The 17,250-nt window shown below is 40.1% G+C and overlaps 1 protein-coding gene across 7 annotated transcripts in view; it reads right to left on the minus strand.

The window, feature by feature from the left end:
* The window catches only part of ints6 (integrator complex subunit 6), a 115,832-nt gene that overhangs the window by 55,835 nt on the left and 42,747 nt on the right, over positions 1 to 17,250 (minus strand). For 6 of the 7 annotated variants that reach the window (XM_060833396.1, XM_060833395.1, XM_060833397.1 and 3 more), the window contains 3 exons: positions 15,731 to 15,859; positions 9,154 to 9,317; positions 6,652 to 6,804 (listed from right to left, as the gene is read on the minus strand). In XM_060833396.1, the coding sequence (XP_060689379.1) occupies positions 6,652 to 6,804; positions 9,154 to 9,317; positions 15,731 to 15,859 (446 nt within the window). Of the gene's footprint in view, positions 1 to 2,463; positions 2,524 to 6,651; positions 6,805 to 9,153; positions 9,318 to 15,730; positions 15,860 to 17,250 lie in introns of those variants that run through there. The other variant, XM_060833400.1, reaches the window with a different exon arrangement.

A 17,250-nucleotide genomic window follows, 5' to 3' on the forward strand; every position in this document is an offset into this window, starting at 1 on the left:
GTTAATGTCATCACACTATTTTTTTAACCAAAAACATGGTATTTCCAGCACTATATAAACAGGTTATAAACAGAAGTCATGTAGACTTTTTTTCCTGTTGTTCTTGCTGTACTTCAGATTTTTCTCTGAGCATATTTACTTTTCAGTGTGGCAACCAATAGCCAAACAAAATGGAAAATTCAACCAAAAATGCAAATTCAAATTAGGCGAGAGGAAGCACCGAAAGGCTCACCGTAAGCAAACTGTGTACACGAAGGTGCGAGGAATAAGGGAGATTACACCTCAAACTAAGTGACAGATCATTATTTAGCACTCATTCAACTGACAGAAATTATTTGTGACACAATAACAAAATAAAAAGGAATGTGGAACACTGACTTATTGATGACATCAACTTAAGTGGTCAAACCAAGAGTGTACTGCCAGGTTAATGAAGGTTTGTAGCTCAGGCGGAGGTTTAGGGTGTAGGTTTGATATCCAGACGTTTCATTACCTGGCTAGGTAACATCATCAGTGGCGACCTCCAAGTGAAGTGAAGCCGTTGTCTCCTACTTTCTATTTATAGGTTTGTCCTGGATGGGGTTCCTGGGGTTTGTGTCATTTCCTGTTCATTTTCTGAGGGGTTGATAAATGGTATCTAGATCTATGTGTTTGTTTATGGCGTTGTGGTTGGAGTGCCAGGCCTCTAGGAATTCTCTGGCATGTCTTTGCTTAGCCTGTCTCAGGATAGATGTGTTGTCCCAGTCGAAATGGTGTTTTTTTTTCTCCTCCGTGTGTAGGGCTACGAGGGAGAGAGGGTCATGTCTTTTTGTGGCTAGCTGGTGTTTGTGTATCCTGGTGGCTAACTTTCTTCCTGTTTGTCCTACGTAGTGGCAGTCCTTGCATGGAATTTTGTAGACGACCTTGGTTTTGTCAATGGGTTGTACTGGATCTTTTAAGTTTGTTAGTTTTTGTTCGAGAGAGTTGGTGGGTTTGTGTGCGACTAGGATTCCGAGGGGTCTTCGTAGTCTGGCTGTCATTTTGACTAGGACAACACATCTATCCTGGGACAGGCTAAGCAAAGACATGCCAGAGAACTCTTAAAGGCCTGGCACTCCAACCACAATGCCATAAACAAACACATCGATCTAGATACCATCTATCAACCCCTCAGAAAACGAACAGGAAATGACATCACCACAAACCCCAGGAACCCCATCCAGGACAAACATATAAATAGAAAGCAGGAGACAATTTCCTTGGAGGTCGCCACTGATGATGTTACCTAGGCAAGAGTGTCCTGTTTTGTCAAAACTCATGCAGCTAACTTCAGCCATAATTTTCAAAGTAAAGTTCACAAACAGAAGGAGCTATCAAAAAGAATCAAAGGTTCAAAAGATCCACGGGGGAACAATGACCATAACATGATTAAATTTAGCATTCAATTTGAGCGAAAGAAACCCTGGTCAGAAGCAACTGTACTCAACTTAAAGTTAACTGCATGGGAATGAGGTGAGGGGTGCCTGGAGTGGACTGGGAATGGACTTGAGCAGCAAAGACATTTGATGAACAATGGCAGATTTTGTTTTTAATTCATGGCTCATAGCCAAGATACATCCCAGTGAGGAAGGAGTATTTTCGGAAGTGGATAAATCAACCATGGTTAACCAGAGAAGTTAAAGGTAGTCTTAGACTGAAAGGAAAAACATACCAAGTGGCAAGGATTCATGGCAAATCAGAGGACTGGCAAAGTTTAACAGTCAACAGAAGATGACCAAAAAAAAAATGTATTTTCTCCCACTGAGATTAATGAGGGCAAAGCAGCAAGTGACAAAACAGGAATAATTTTAAATATACAAAATGGTGAGAAACACAGCAGTGAACATAGACTACTTAGAGACTTTGCTGGCAATTAATGATGACAAGCCTGAAATTGAGAGTAGTTTAACAAGTACTTTGCATTAGCATTCACAGTACAGGATACTGAAAACATTACAAGTATATTAAATCATTATAACTAAAATAGGGGTTGGGGGTGATAGAGACGAGGAAACAAGCACAATAACTATCAAAGAAAATGTTTTGAGGAAACTAATGGAGCTACAGGCTGATAAGTGCCTAAATCTGATGAGATGCATACTAGGATTTGCAAGGAAGTAGCTGGAGGGGGAAGATGCACTGGTAATATTCTTCCTAGAATGCTTGCCTTGTAGAAAGGTCTGAGATGATCAGAAAACTGCCCTTATTCAAAGAACAAGGGGAGAGAATAAAACAGCCAACAGTAGGTGTGCTAGTTTAACATCTGACATGGGGAAATGTTTGCCCCTAATGTAAAAGATGTAATAACAGGCTCGCTCATGTCCTGCAGGGAAAGAAATCTGTCATCCTCACCTGGTTTTGCATATGACTTCACACCTACAACACATGTGGTTGACTCTCAACTGCCCTCTGAAATGGCTGCCCAAACCATACTGTTGCATCAACCGCTACGAATTCTCAACAAGGAGATGAGATGAGACAGGCCACAGGGCATCGACCTATGCACTGGACAAAAAAGTGGAAACAACTGTACCAACCTTGCAAAGTCTGCCTTACTAACATCAGGGGTTTGTGCCAAAATTGGGAGAGCTGCATCAGATTAGTCAAACAACAGCCTGATATTGTTTGTAAGGTATGATTCCATGTGTATGACAATATCCCAGACCTCACCATCACTAGATATGTCCTCACCTAGCAGGACAGACCCAACACTGTAGTGACAGTGGTGCACAGCTGGGTGAGAGTTGCCCTGGTGCCCTCAACATTGACTTCAGACCCCACGAATTCTCACAGCTTCAGGTTAAATGTGGACAAACATTACCACCTGCTGCTCTCCCTTGACTGACAAATTAGTGTTGAATACTTCCAGGAAACACTTGAGGATGGCAAAGGTGCAAAACGTACTTTGGGTGAGGGATTTCAATATCTATCACCAAGACTGACTCAGCAGTAACATTACTGACCAAGTCAGCCAGGTCTTGAAGGATACAGTGGATGGTGAGAGAACCAGCAAAAGGGAAAAACATAGGTGACTTCATTGTTACCTATCTGTTGACTGCAGGTGCACCTGTCCATGACAGTAAGAGTGACCACTGCGCAGTCCTGGTGAAAACAAAACCCCATTCTCACACTGAGAATGTCCTCCTTTGCGCTCTGTGGCACTATCACCATGCTAAATGGGACTAATTTAAAATAGATCTAGCAACCCAAAACTGGACACCATCATCAAGAGCACCTGAACTGCACTCCAGTACAGTCTGTAGCCTCAGAGCTTGACCCCCAATCAGCCATTACCATCAAGGGAGGGGATCAACCTGGTTCAAAGCAGAGTGCAGAGGGCATGCCATGAGCAGCACCAGACCTAACCAACAATGAGGTGTTAACCTGTTGAAGCTGCCAAACAGGCCTATTTGCATGCCAAACAGCATAAGCAGCACGTGACAGACAGAGCTAAGCAATCCCACAACCAGTGGATCAAATGTAAAGCTCTGCAGGCACACCGCATCCAGTTGTGTATGGTGGTGGACAATTCACTACCTGAGGACGCTCCACAAAAACACCACCCTCAATGGCAGAAAAGTTCAATAAAATGATAAAGCTGAAGCATTCACAGCAATCTTCAGCCTGATATCTCACAGTCATAGATGTGTACAACATGAAAACAGATAACAAGAAATGGCAGGAGACGGTAAAGGTTATGGGCCTGAAATACTCCAGCAATAGCAGTGAACACGTGCTCCAGAACTTGCCACTCCTCTAGCCAAGCTATCCAGGACAGTTATAATACTGGCATTGGACAGCGGGTGTACAATGGCACACTGGCGAGCATTGCTTCCTCTCAGCACCAGGGACCTGGGCTCAATTCCAGCCTTGAGTGAGTCTGTTCTGAGTTTGCACGTTCCCCTAAAGTCTGCGTGGGTTTCCTAATACAAATGTGGAGTTTAAGTCAGTTGGCCATACTAAACAGTCCTGTCACATCTAACATTGGGTGAGCCACATGGGTAAACCATCGTAAATGCAGGGCAATGGAGACAGATAGGGTTGGTGGGTCTCAATGGGCCAAAGAGCCTGTCTATGCACTGTAGGGCTACTATGAACTACCTGCCAATTTGAAAAGTTGCAATGTGGAAAGTTGTCCTTAAACTAAAAGCAGGACAGATCTAATTGCCACTCCATCAGCTGACACTTGATCATCAGTAATGGGATCAAACTACTATCAAGCAGCACTTGCTCACTTGCAAACAGTTTGGGTTCTGCCAAAGCCATTACAGCCTTGGTTCAAGCACAAACAAAGCAGCTCACTGAGGAGAGTGACAGCCCTTGACATCAAGATCTCATTCAACCAAGGGTGGCATCCACGTGCACTAGCAAACGGACATCAGGGGCAAACTCTGATAGTTGGAGTCATACCCGTTACACAGGAAAATGGTTGCTGTTATCAAGGTCAGACATCTCAGCTCCAGCTCACGTCTGCACAAGTTCCTCAGAGTCATGTCAGAGGCCCAATGATCTGAGATGTTTCAATGATCTCCCCTCCATCCCAAGTTTCATGTTATTATCTGAAAGACCCTCACAGATCAATCAATTTCACTATTTAAGAGGGCTCAGGGGTGCTACCCTATATGAAGCACTGACTCTGGGAGTAGGGGGACAGTGAGAGGAAGAGGGAGAAACAGACAGACAAAGAAGGACGGGGGGGGGGGGCAGAAAAAGAGAGAGGAGAGCGAGAGGTGGGAGAAGAGCAAAAGCGAGAGCGAGATTGCAGTAAATTTATGCCTTTGGCATCATTCTGTATTGCAATCTAGCCATGAACTAAACTAACCAATCTTCACAAAGGTATCACAAACATCAATGTGCACCCAGCCACGATTACAGCAACAGATGACTGGTGATCATACCAGTACCATTGCACAGCTGTGGTAACACCCACGCCTAGTTATGGGACTGTTTGAATTATTAAGCAGTGGGGGCAGAGGGACCAAAGTCCAAATAAAGTTCCTTCATTCCCATTTATTGATCAAATGTAAGATAGCATGCTCCAGCAAGCAGTGAGGGAGCATGCCAGAAAATGGAACCTTCTCTGAAACAGATCAGAATTACAAGTAGTTGCCAAAACATATTGTTAATAAAAGTGTTTGAGTGTCATAGTCACAAGTGTACAGCACAGAAACAGACCCTTTGGTCCAAGTCACCCATGCCAACCAGATACCCCAACCCAATCTAGTCCCACCTGCCAGCACCCATCCTATATCCCTCCAAACCCTTCCTATTCATATATCCATCCAAATGCCTCTTAAATGTTGCAATTGTACCAGCCTCCACCACATCCTCTGGCAGCTCATTCCATACACATAGCACCCTCTGCATGAAAAAGTTGCCCCTTAGGTCTCTCTCATATCTTTCCCCTCTCACCCTAAACCTATGCCCTCTAGTTCTGGACTCCTCGACCCCAGGGAACGAGACCTTGTCTATTTACCCTATCCGTGCCCTTCATAATTTTATAAACCTCTGTAAAGGTCACCCCTCAGCCTCCGACGCTCCAGAAAAAACAGCACAGGACAGTTCAGCCACTCCCTATAGCTCAAATCCTCCAACCCTGGCAACATCCTTGTAAATCGTTTCTGAACCCTTTCAAGTTTCACAACATCCTTCGGATAGGAAGGAGACCAGAATTGCATGCAATATTCCAACAGTGGCCTAACCAACGTGCTGTGCAGCCACAACATGACGTCCCAACTCCTGTGCTCAGTACTCTGACCAATAAAGGAAAGCATACTAAAAGCCTTCTTCACTATCCTATCTACCTGCAACTCTACTTTCAAGGAGCTATGAACCTGCACTCCAAGGTCTCTTTGTTCAGCAACACTGAGGAACAGTTTCAGCTTTGGTTACACCACCATGCAAAAAAAAATGACAACTCAACCTATGTATCTGGCTCAATGAAATGGCAGCCCCTCCACTGTGTCCCATCAGCAGACACTCAACCACCTTACCATCGCTCTTGAAAACTCAACCGCAATAGTAAAGGCAAGATACTGATCTAGTGGCAAGTTCAATACACAGCCTTAATACCTCCTCAAACACAACCCGATATTCAGCAATTTCTCAAGTATGCACGCACGCTCTGCCAAACAGTTATTATAACATAGACACGTCAAATTATCAAGTACATCATGGCATTCCCGATCTGAGTTGCATACTCAAGGTGACAATGTAGTCAGTTATCACCAAGAGTTTTTAAACTTCTAAGCTGAACTACTTTGCATTTCCTGAACTTCAAATAGTCATTTATCTTATAAAGCCTTTTCTCCAACACGCCTGTCTTTTTACGAATTATTTGTCTCTGACACAGCAAACATTTAACAAAGCAACCAAACAGTCTCCATAAACCAACCGGCCTTCACCTCAAACATAAGCTGTCTGAGGAAATATTATAAATATTCTAAATATTATTTTCTTTGCTCATACATTTAAAACATGAAACAATAACCCTCAGCTTTACAAACAAGAAAATTAAAATCTCTAAATCATAATTAATAATCATGAGGACATTCAATTATTTCTAACAGGATTTCATCTGAAAGTTACTTTCAAGTGTAGGTAAACCAAAGACAAATTGTAGATGGCTCTTACCTGCCAGCAGACATGAGGAGATTTACGTTCCAGAATAAACTGTGTTAAAGGTGAAGGTTCCAGCTCATATTTATCAAACGGCAATTTATCAATAACCATTGGGTCACAATCAACGCAGGAAAATTTCACCACAGGATGAGCGTTGCGAGGTGGCTGGTTTAAGAAAGTGGATAGAAATGAAACAAGCCATGTCCACTATCAAAATTTTACAAAGCAAATCAAGTTAGTCGCAAAACAGTTTAATTTGCTACAACACTCATTTGGTAATACAAAACTTGTACACTGACAAAAGATTTCTTATAAGCAAGTTTTTCATCTCACACATCAGTACAGCTCAAAAGAATACCAATGAAAAGGGAACATGTTTAGTCTGTTTGAGAAGAGTGTGCTGTTTGATTAGCAGAAGTATTGCCATGGAGAACGCAAATTAAAACATGATTGAGTGTTAACTGTCAAACCTTATTTAAATTTAAACAGACAACAGTTATTACCCATTTCTTTCAGTTGAAACAGGCACAGAGTACACATTATTTTAGTCTGCAAAGAACAGGTCCTGTGTATTCATTACTGTAGCTACCAGTACATAATGTACCACATTGTCTATTGGGCTCACAATCTGAATTTGTTGCCAGTTTAATTGTTCACATACAAGGGATCATTAATGAAATCTTGTCCAATTACAGAATCTCACCAAGCAATGGACCCATTAAGCATGAGCTGGTTGGAAACAACATTGCCTGGTTGGAATAGCACAATGGATATGCTGGTTAACAATTTTCCAATTTTTGGGGCACATCACCTACATACCACATAAGTAATGAAAATCACCTTTTGACTATTCAACTATGCATCATGTATAATCTCTTTTTGGCTCTAGACCAGTATCCAATTGGTGGTGAACTCAACTCACATCGCGACTTCACTGGAGCAGTGTGAAACATTATGCTTCACCTATTGATTAAACCTGAGAGAGACCTTACTCTTGGAGGAAAAATGTGCATTTTTTTCTGACACAAAACTGACAACCTTAGACTTGTCAATAAATTTGAATGATAGATAGTGAGCTGATGAACAAATCAGGGGAACAATCATCACAGAGGATGGCTTTGATGTGTGCTGAGCATCTACTTTGCAGGGTCAGCAAATGGTTTCAAGCCCAACTTATAATGTTGCTGATAGGGCCAATGTTGTAGTGCAAACTATATGCAATCCAGTGAAAGCATGCTTGCAGTTGACAGAAGAGGAAAAACCTTGGCTGGGAGTGTAGATAGTCCAGTGGCAATGTCACTACACTAGTAACCCTGCAGTCAAGACAAATGGTCTGGATACATAGGTTCAAATTCCACAGTGGCAGCTGGTTGAATTTGAATTCAGTCAACAAACCTGGAATATTGATGGTAAGAAAGTGAACTATTATTGATCCTCGTTTACAAAAAAAAAAGAGTCCTTCACAGTGAAGGATATTTGCTCTTTTGCCCTGATCGGGCCAACAAATAATTTCAGATGTACATAGATGTGGAAGTCTCTTAGTTGCCCTCTGAAGGGATCTTGCAAGCAACTCTATTCCAGAGCAATTAGGGACAGGCAAGAAATACTAATCTTGCCAGCCATGTCCACATCCCATCAGGGAAAAAAACGTATTTAACTGGTCCATTTCAAAAGGTGAATTTGAGCACATGATGGAGTCCTTCAGGTGTGAAAGAAAGTACTTGCATGCAGCTACAGATTCACAAAGCAAATGCATCACCGCCATATCAGGAGTATCCAAGGTGGATGAGGTAAGCTGTCATTTCTTCAGACAAGTTTCTCTTGGAATCCAACGAAGTTGGTTGACAGCACCAGACCTAGAAGGGATCACACTGCAACACTACCTCTGTGTATACATGATGTCATTAAAACCGCACTCAAATACACATGATGTTCCCTTTGCTATTGGTGTTTCTTGCAAATCATCCTGACGAACCCAAGATGAAAATCTTGGACAAAATATTTTTTTGCCCACAATTCTTTCTAACAGTCATTCTAGAATTTGTGTATGCAAATTAAGCCTTTTCAGTATTTAGTTTAAGGATCAAAGAAAAAAAAACTATCAAATGGACTTTGCAATATTTACACACATCACATTTTGCAGGAGCTCTTTTTAGGAGAATCTCAAACGTAAGTAATAAACTGAGCTTAATTTGTTATATTAAAAGGTACCAGAGCAGTCTGCAAGAATTTGTTCTACTTTGTTTTCCAGATGGCGAGATTTGGAAGTGTTGTGCATACAGAGTGGGAAACCTCAGTCCAAACGTCTGGTAGCAGTAGGATAAAAGTGATTGGGGGTGTCATATACACACACAAGCAGTCAAACATTGCAAGATAGGAAGGCAAAAAAAAGTAGCATTCTTTCAATTGCCATTTTAGACAAAGATATACACACGAATACAGTACTTGAAGTTAATTAATATATAAAATGTTTTGGAGGCAAATAGATGTATTAGTAGATTGGCAAAAACTTACTAGGGTTGGAGAGTTTTGGTCTGGCCAGAAGGACTCTGGGATCGGCCAATGTCCAACTGGAACACCAGTTTTGTGGTTGGGCCGTACATAGATGAGTTTGTGACAACTGTGCCAAAGTTGTGATCCAAACGGAGGGGCAGATTTAAGAGCATCAAGAATACCATCTAGACAAGATTAATAAAATGTAAGTGACATACAACCATACTTACAATTATTTGGTTTAATTTACTTTAAAGGTTTCTTAATGATAACATGTGTTCAATCATGTTCTACACTGACTCACTTCTAATTACAAGGGAGTTAGATAAACTAGGCGACTCAATGAACAAATTAATTGAGAAATTTGAGAATCTTGGGTTCAAATCTAACCCAAGCCTAGGCAGTCAATTAACCCTCAATGCTGGTTTTAAGGAACTTATCCGGAGTGTAAGAGCTGTCTCTAGTTTTAGAGAATGTAGTAAAAATTTAGCACTAGCAATTCAACTACATTTTTGAATATAACAGCTTAAAATAAAATAATGCAATTAGAAAAAACGATTAAGAATTAGATAAACAAACCAAACATAAAAGGAAGATCAAACAAGGCCAGATTTAATTAGCTTGCATCATGCTACAAGTTAAGAGTTCATAGTGCAAAAACATTTAACAATTAGTCACACATTTCTGGGTAAGCAGGGTCTTTATTATCTTCACAAATTAAGTTAGCAATTCTGGGAAAGAGAATTATAAAATGCTATTGTGATATATAGACTGAGTTTGTAGCTGACAGGAATAAAGATTGTATTGCAAGGAAAATAGTTTATTTACATTTCTATTTGAACCACCCCTTGTTATGAAGCCATCCAGATAATTCAAGGTGGAGCTTTGGCTAGAATATTTTTTTTCCTGACAGAAGGAAACTGTCCAGTTTGAGATGAGATGTTTTGGTCAAGGTATTTGCTGCAGCTCCATGAACTGACAGCCAAGAAAATAAATCTTAGCTAGTCCTACATTTCAAGTAGAGAAAATATCACTCGTGGAGTGCTGAATTCCACCTCGTGGAATAAAGTTCTATATCAGCTTGAATTTCTCCATGGAAGAATAAATCAAAGATCTATTCCAGCTTGAGGAAGAAATCTGAAATGGTCCTCAGAGCCTGAAAGCAGTCACACAACCTAGCTTTGAAAGCTATGGAAAGGGCAATTGGAGATCTGTCAGCAACCCAAACAAGGTGCAAGACATCCCCATTCATGTCATCTGTGAACATAAAGTTTAAGATCACCTCAAGAAAACATGAATGATAGCAGAGGAAAGCTGAAACAAAATATCAGAATCATTTCAGAATAACATGCCATCTAAGTGGATTCTTGAGGAAGTGAATAAACTAGCAGGAGCTCATATTAAAGAAACTGAGGAAACTAATAAATTGAAGTGATTTTAGAATCCACGTTTGACAAAACTACAGGTACTGGAGCTGCCTTTGGTAAGCTTTGTTTTTCTAAGAACGTAAAATATTCTGTCCTTGATCCAGTGTTCAAATTTCTCCTTTAAACATGAATAGTACCTAATGAGAAATGTAGTCCTACAGCACAAAACTATTCCTTACAAAACATTAAATTTGACTAGTGTACTTGTGTGGGGGAAAATGCTTAATATATTTGTGCACAACATGATTATGTCTGAACTGGGTACACTGGTGGACAAAGTGTGCCTTGAAATGCAGTGGATTTTATTTTCCAGCATTAACAACCTTAAAGAGCACAAGAACATTAGAAATTTCATGAACATCAATTGGGCGTCCTAGAACAATGGAGGAAATTCATTCAATGCTATTCACTTGCCTGCTTATGCTCGGTCAAGATTCACATACAAACGAAGACAATTGAGAATTAGTGGCACACCACAACGTGTGTCTCAGTGAAGTATCAGGACAACATGGGACATCAAGCAATTCAAAACAGAAATCAAAAAATCCTCAATTCTAAACTACAAAAAGTTAGCTTTTATGTTCCATGTCAAGATGCTGTGCATTTTCAACAATTTCTTTGCATTATAAACAATCCACTCTTTGATAAAAAGGCATAAGACCATGTGTTATCAAGGTAAAATGAGCAAATTAACAGAAGGTGAAAACATATCTTGTGGAGTAAGTGATTACCGCGTAGGTAATTTCACCATTTTTGACAGACCAAGGATCTTTTTCACGTGCTTCATCAAGACAGGTGTTTCAAAAAGTAATCGGTACAAAAGAAGGATTAGGTTTCAATGCAATTCAAGATGGCTTTTGATTGGGTTTAAAAATCTGACCTAATGTTGGGAAAAATTTTGTTCAAAATCAGGAAAATCATTTAACTCCAAAATGAAAACATGCAGCGTATAAGTGATTTCTACATTCTAATGACTCCCAAAAAATTAAGTTTCCTGATCAATTGACTGATGCACATAAATACCCTACAATTTAAGTCAAATGCAGATGTCTGACGTTACATACAAATTGTCTTTCTCTAACGGAGACAACTGAAGTTCTATGTGGACTATGGTTAATTAATATCAACGACTGATCAGCAAAAGTTTGTGAGGAGATCGAGAATCAATGGTAATGGTTTCTCCCTCAATCCTGAATTATTCTAAGAACACTGCTCTGGCCATCAATTGAAACAGTTGAATTATAGAGTCGTATTGAATTCAAGTACCTCAAATGAAGTACTTCTCACAAAACTGTTGCTTCACTCCTTCATATTCACTCCAAGTAACAGTGCTGCTTCAACATTTCTCTTGGGTAGTTCTCAATTATGATCTTTTTTAACAGAACGGTCGAGAATGATTCAAATGTTACCCTGCTGCCACTAACCTTGCCCTTTTGTGCATGCATGCAAATTATGGAATTTGTACTCCCTATAGATTTAGAAATACAATCTACAAAATCGTCACACACCAAGCATAAAAGTCTTAGGAACCAAAATATTGAAGGAGACAGTTCAAGAAGATAAACACAGATTAGAAAAGCTACTTATTCTGTGGTATTTCAAAGATCCACAAACACCCCTAAATGTTCTTAAAACTTGGTTCTGACCAAACTCCAAATACTCAACTCCACTACTCAAATCAGAAATCTGTTTTCCATGCTACTTTGATCTTGCCCTGCGTCTTCCAATTCGAGTTAATTTTCCAGATCTACTTCTTGACCATAATAAGGGCACCATGTGCCCCTACTAAATTAAATGTCAGTCACCTCCCTTTGATTCTCAAGTCTTTCTTACGAGTTCAGAGGAGACTCCTCTTTTGAATGGTTCATTCTGATTAACAGACTGAATTGAACACTAACTAGCATGCTCTTGTTGGGGCTAATTGATGAATTGTGAATGCATTGTACTGATACTGCTGGTATGACACTTAGACCTTATTTACCTCAATTATTTGCCTGCACTGATTTGATGACCTTACTACAGCTTCATATCTTAGATCTTCAGCCATTACTTTGACAGCATAAAGAGAATGAAGGGCCTTTTCCTTTACTTGCTAGAAGCAGTACTTGACATTTACTCCAAGAGGCTCCATTAAGTTTTGTCTTATACACTCCATCAATCCAACTTCCTATGTACTGCACAGCAGCATTCAGACTCTGATTTCCTTGTTAACTTGCACCATAAATCACAGGATCCCTGCAACATGAATTACTAAGCTCAATATAGCTGCAGCAAGATTAGAACGGATTAAGGTTGATGCACTAAATTCACCAATTTCTGATAATTAACTTCAGTAGGAAGACTAAGGGGTTGCAACTGGTTCAGCTTTGACAACACTAAAAGTAAAGTGGCATAAACCATCTAAAAATGTGTCAAGATTGCACATCTTTATAAACAATAAGAAACCGAAGAAATTGGAATAGAATTGGGCTCTTCAGCCCCTTGCGCGTGCTATCCCCTTCAAAAGAATCATGGCTGACCCAACATTTCTAACATCATATCCTGCCCTTTGTCCCATAAACGTTGATTGCCTTACTGATCAAGAATCTCAGCCTTCAATACAGGTATCCCCAACTTTTCGAACATTCACTTAAACGAAAGACTGACATTAGTACCTGTTATCGCGATTTTTGCTTATATGAAAACGGCGCTACTTTCTCCATTTAAATAATGCAATTTGGCTTTACGCTGTTTCCTGGGAACACTCTAGTTTCAGATAGCGGGGGGGGGGGGGTTACATTTATACACATACACATACATACATATACACACATATATGCACATACACATACACACACACATATACATATACACATACACATACACAAGCCCTCTGCCCCCACAACTTTTTGTGACAAGGAGTTCCAAAGTCTGTCAACCCTTAAGAAATTCCTCTTAGTCTCATTATAAAAGGGATACTCATTTAAGATGGAGATGATGCCCTATAGTCCTCGACTCTCCCATGTGGCAAATGCCCTCTCAGCATTTACCCTGTCAAGCCTCTTCAGAAACCTATAAGTTCACCTCTCATTCTTCTGAACTCCAGTGAGAACAGTCCCAACCCTAAACCTTTGCTCCTAAGACAATTCCTCCATTCCTGGCTTCATTCTAGTTAACATACACCAAACATACTCTGACCTGTATTGAAATAAATACTTTTCCTTAGGTAAGGGGACGAATCTGTTCACAATACTCCAGGTGTGATCTCACCAGTCACTTGTACAGCTGTGCCAACACTTCCCTTCCCTTGAAATAAAGGGCCAACATGCCATTCGCCTACCTGACTACCTGCTGCACCTGTATCCTAGCTTTCAATGTTTCATGCACAGGTTCTGCTCTTTTGTTCTCCCTTCCAAAATCAACTTCACATTTTCCCCACCATTATACTCATTTGCCAATTCTTTTACCCGCTTATTTTAGCCAGTAATAGCTCTCTGTAAAATGTATGCATTCCGCTCGCAATCTGCCTTGCCATCTATTTTTGTGTCATAAGCAAACTTGGCTCAGTACATTCACTTCCTTCCTCCAAGCCATGAACTAACATTGTGAAGAATTGCAGTCCCAGCACTGATCCCAGTGATGATAGGTTGGTAACCTGTGAAAGAATCCCTCATCCCTAATCTGGACTGTTCCCTGTCTGTTGGCCATTTCTCTACCCACACCAATATACTACCCATATCTACTGATTCCCCTCTACCCACTTTGGTTGAGTTCCTCAAAAAACTCTAGATGGAAAGGACTTTGCTCTCATGAAGCCATGCCCACCCTACTTGATTAGATTATGATTTTGCAAATGTGCTCATACATCCTTATTAACTGATCCTAACATTTGTCTACCAATTCATGTTTGACCTATCAGACTATTGCTATCTCCTTTTTGTCTCTTTTCCATTTTGATGATGAGTATTACATTGGAAATTTTCCTGGCCTCTGGTGCTTCTCCAGATCCAAGGACCTTTGGAAAATTACAACCAATGCATCCACTTGCTTTAAGATCTTTAAATCTAAACCATCAGGTCCAAGGGACTTAAGCCCTTTACCCTATTATTTTGTCTTATGATGGTTTTTCATTCCTACCACGCATTCTTTACTATTAACAGGATGTTTCAAGTATCTTCGACCATAAGGACTGATGCCAATATCTGTTTGACTCCTGCGCCACTACTTTGTTCCCCATAACTATCTCCCCAGATTTATTTGCTCAAAAGCCTGTTCACCAAGGCCACTTCCTTTTTAAATATTTAAAGCAGCTCTTTTCGTCAATTTTGATATTCATCACTCGTCTGCCCTCGTACTTTATTTTCTCTATCTTCATGATTGTTGGAATTATTTTTAAAATCTTTTGTAGACGTTCACCACATCTAATACTTATTTTTCCGACAATTTCAAGGCAATATGTATGCGACATTGAGGACATAGAATTTCAATAAAATAAAGCAGAAGCATCTTCCACCTTGAAAATATTTCCACGTGCCTTAAACTTTAGTCCTGCATAACTTTATCTTAGAATCAAATGAACACTCACCACAGCAGTTCCAATGCCCCTTTATTGCATCACAAAACAAAGCAACCATCACATTCACATGACCAGTGAGAATACACAATACTGAATGATGGTCTGAAATCAATTCAACTTTGTAGCTTGCTGGACAGGATGCATCCTTGTTAAATTATTTAGTAATAGGGTACATACAGGGAAACTTTTCTTTCCTCTATGAGGTGTATCCAGAACAAGGGTGACTAACTGCGATTAGAGGCTGATGGTAAAAGCATTTCTACAACAGAAAGGGAAAATCTGGAGTGCCCTCATCTGCTGTGCCTCAATCAGTTAAAACTTGCAAAATTAAGATGGAAAGGTTGTTGTTCAGCTAGTATATTCATGGTTATAGAACCATGTAGAGTTCTATAACCAGCAGGTAGAGTTAAGATCCTGATCAGCCACTATCGAACCAAATAATGGAACACATTTGAGGAGTTTTTGCTGTTCCTATACTGACATTCAACCAATCCATTTTTAATGGCACCCTAAGTAGATAAAACTTCGGAGGGCTAATCTCAGCATCGGCTTGTGGAACAAAATCATAAATACATATTATTTAAGTATGTTCATTTAGGTAAAAGGCATAACTTACCTTCTCCAACAGGTGCTGGATCTGGGCCAGTTTTTTCAAAGTTAAGCACCACTCCACTTTGCACTTTCTGCACAAGAGATTCCAGACACTGAAGTAACATTCGCTGGGTGCACACACTATATGAACGACCTGAATAATTTTTTAAAAGAATGCTTTTAAGAACTTGTACAAATATTATTTCAGACATACAAAATACACATTTGATCAGTTTCCAGATTTCTACATTAACAATTTCAGCCATTCATTAAGTGGACCAAATTTTATTTTAAAATCAGTGAAATGACAAGTTTATAGGCAATACTCAAAAAGCTCACTGGAAAGATTTACCATAAACAGAGGTGAGATAGAAACCTCACATGTGCATCAGAACCTCATTCAATATATGATATTCAGAACTGAAAAGCAGTCAAGTAACCTTCAACTAAGGCTCAGTCGAGCACAAGTTAAAAGCATCATTCTGGTATTTTAATTATCAAAAAGGTCTGAGACACCAAGGATAGTGCAAAAACGATTTGTTGGAATGATCTAGAACTGGGGGACCTAGACTGAGAATTACGGCCAGACCATTCAGGAGAGACATTAGATAGCACTTCAACACAGAATGACAGGTGTTTGGGACTCTCCTCCACAAACAGCAGTTGATGCTTGATCATGTGTTCATTTTAGATCTGAGTGGGAATAACAAACATATTTGGATATTTGACCCTTTGAAAACTATGCTTTCCATGTCACTGTGTTGTAGTAGCAACCTCAAGTCAACATCAGTGCTGTGGAAGACAAATCAACTATCCAGAGGTACATCTTAGAGCAAAATTACAGCCATGCGCACTACTGGTAGGCAATGCCTTATAAATTTATCTACTAGGATAAGTGGACATCTCACCAGGACCAGATGGACTTTATCCCCAAGTTCTGAAGGAGATAGCAGGGGAGATGTTTGGAGGTATTTGTGAAGATCATTCATCAATCACTGGAGTGAGAGTCCCAGAGGACCAGAAAATGGCTATTGTAACACTCCTGGTTAAGGAGGGTAGTGACAGGATATTATAAACTGGTGATTCACGACCTTAGTCATTGGTAACACTTGAATCCATCATTAAGGATGAGATTCTGAATTGTACATGATTTGTTAAAACAGAACTGAGTCAGTACACCTGTCAAGGAGAAGTACACTTGACAAATTTATTACAATTCTTTGAGGTGGTAATGAGCATGTTAGACAAGGCAGAACCACCGGATATGATCAATTTGAATTTCCAGAAAGCTTTTGACAAGATGTCACACAAAAGAATCCATGGTGGTAGGGACAAGGTACTGTCCTAGATCGAGGATTCGCTGACTGGCACAAAGCAGAGAATGGGGGATAAAGGGGTTTTCCCAGAATGGCAGCTGGCGACTAGGGACGTTCTGCTCTGAGCACAATTGGTCATGTCAATGATCTAGAAGAAGGAACGAAGGGCATTGTTGCTAAGTTTGCAGATGACACTAAGATGGGCAGAGGGACAGGTAGTATTGAGGAA

The sequence above is a fragment of the Hemiscyllium ocellatum genome, chromosome 12 (assembly GCF_020745735.1).
Source record: "Hemiscyllium ocellatum isolate sHemOce1 chromosome 12, sHemOce1.pat.X.cur, whole genome shotgun sequence".
Taxonomy (NCBI): Eukaryota; Metazoa; Chordata; class Chondrichthyes; order Orectolobiformes; family Hemiscylliidae; genus Hemiscyllium; species Hemiscyllium ocellatum.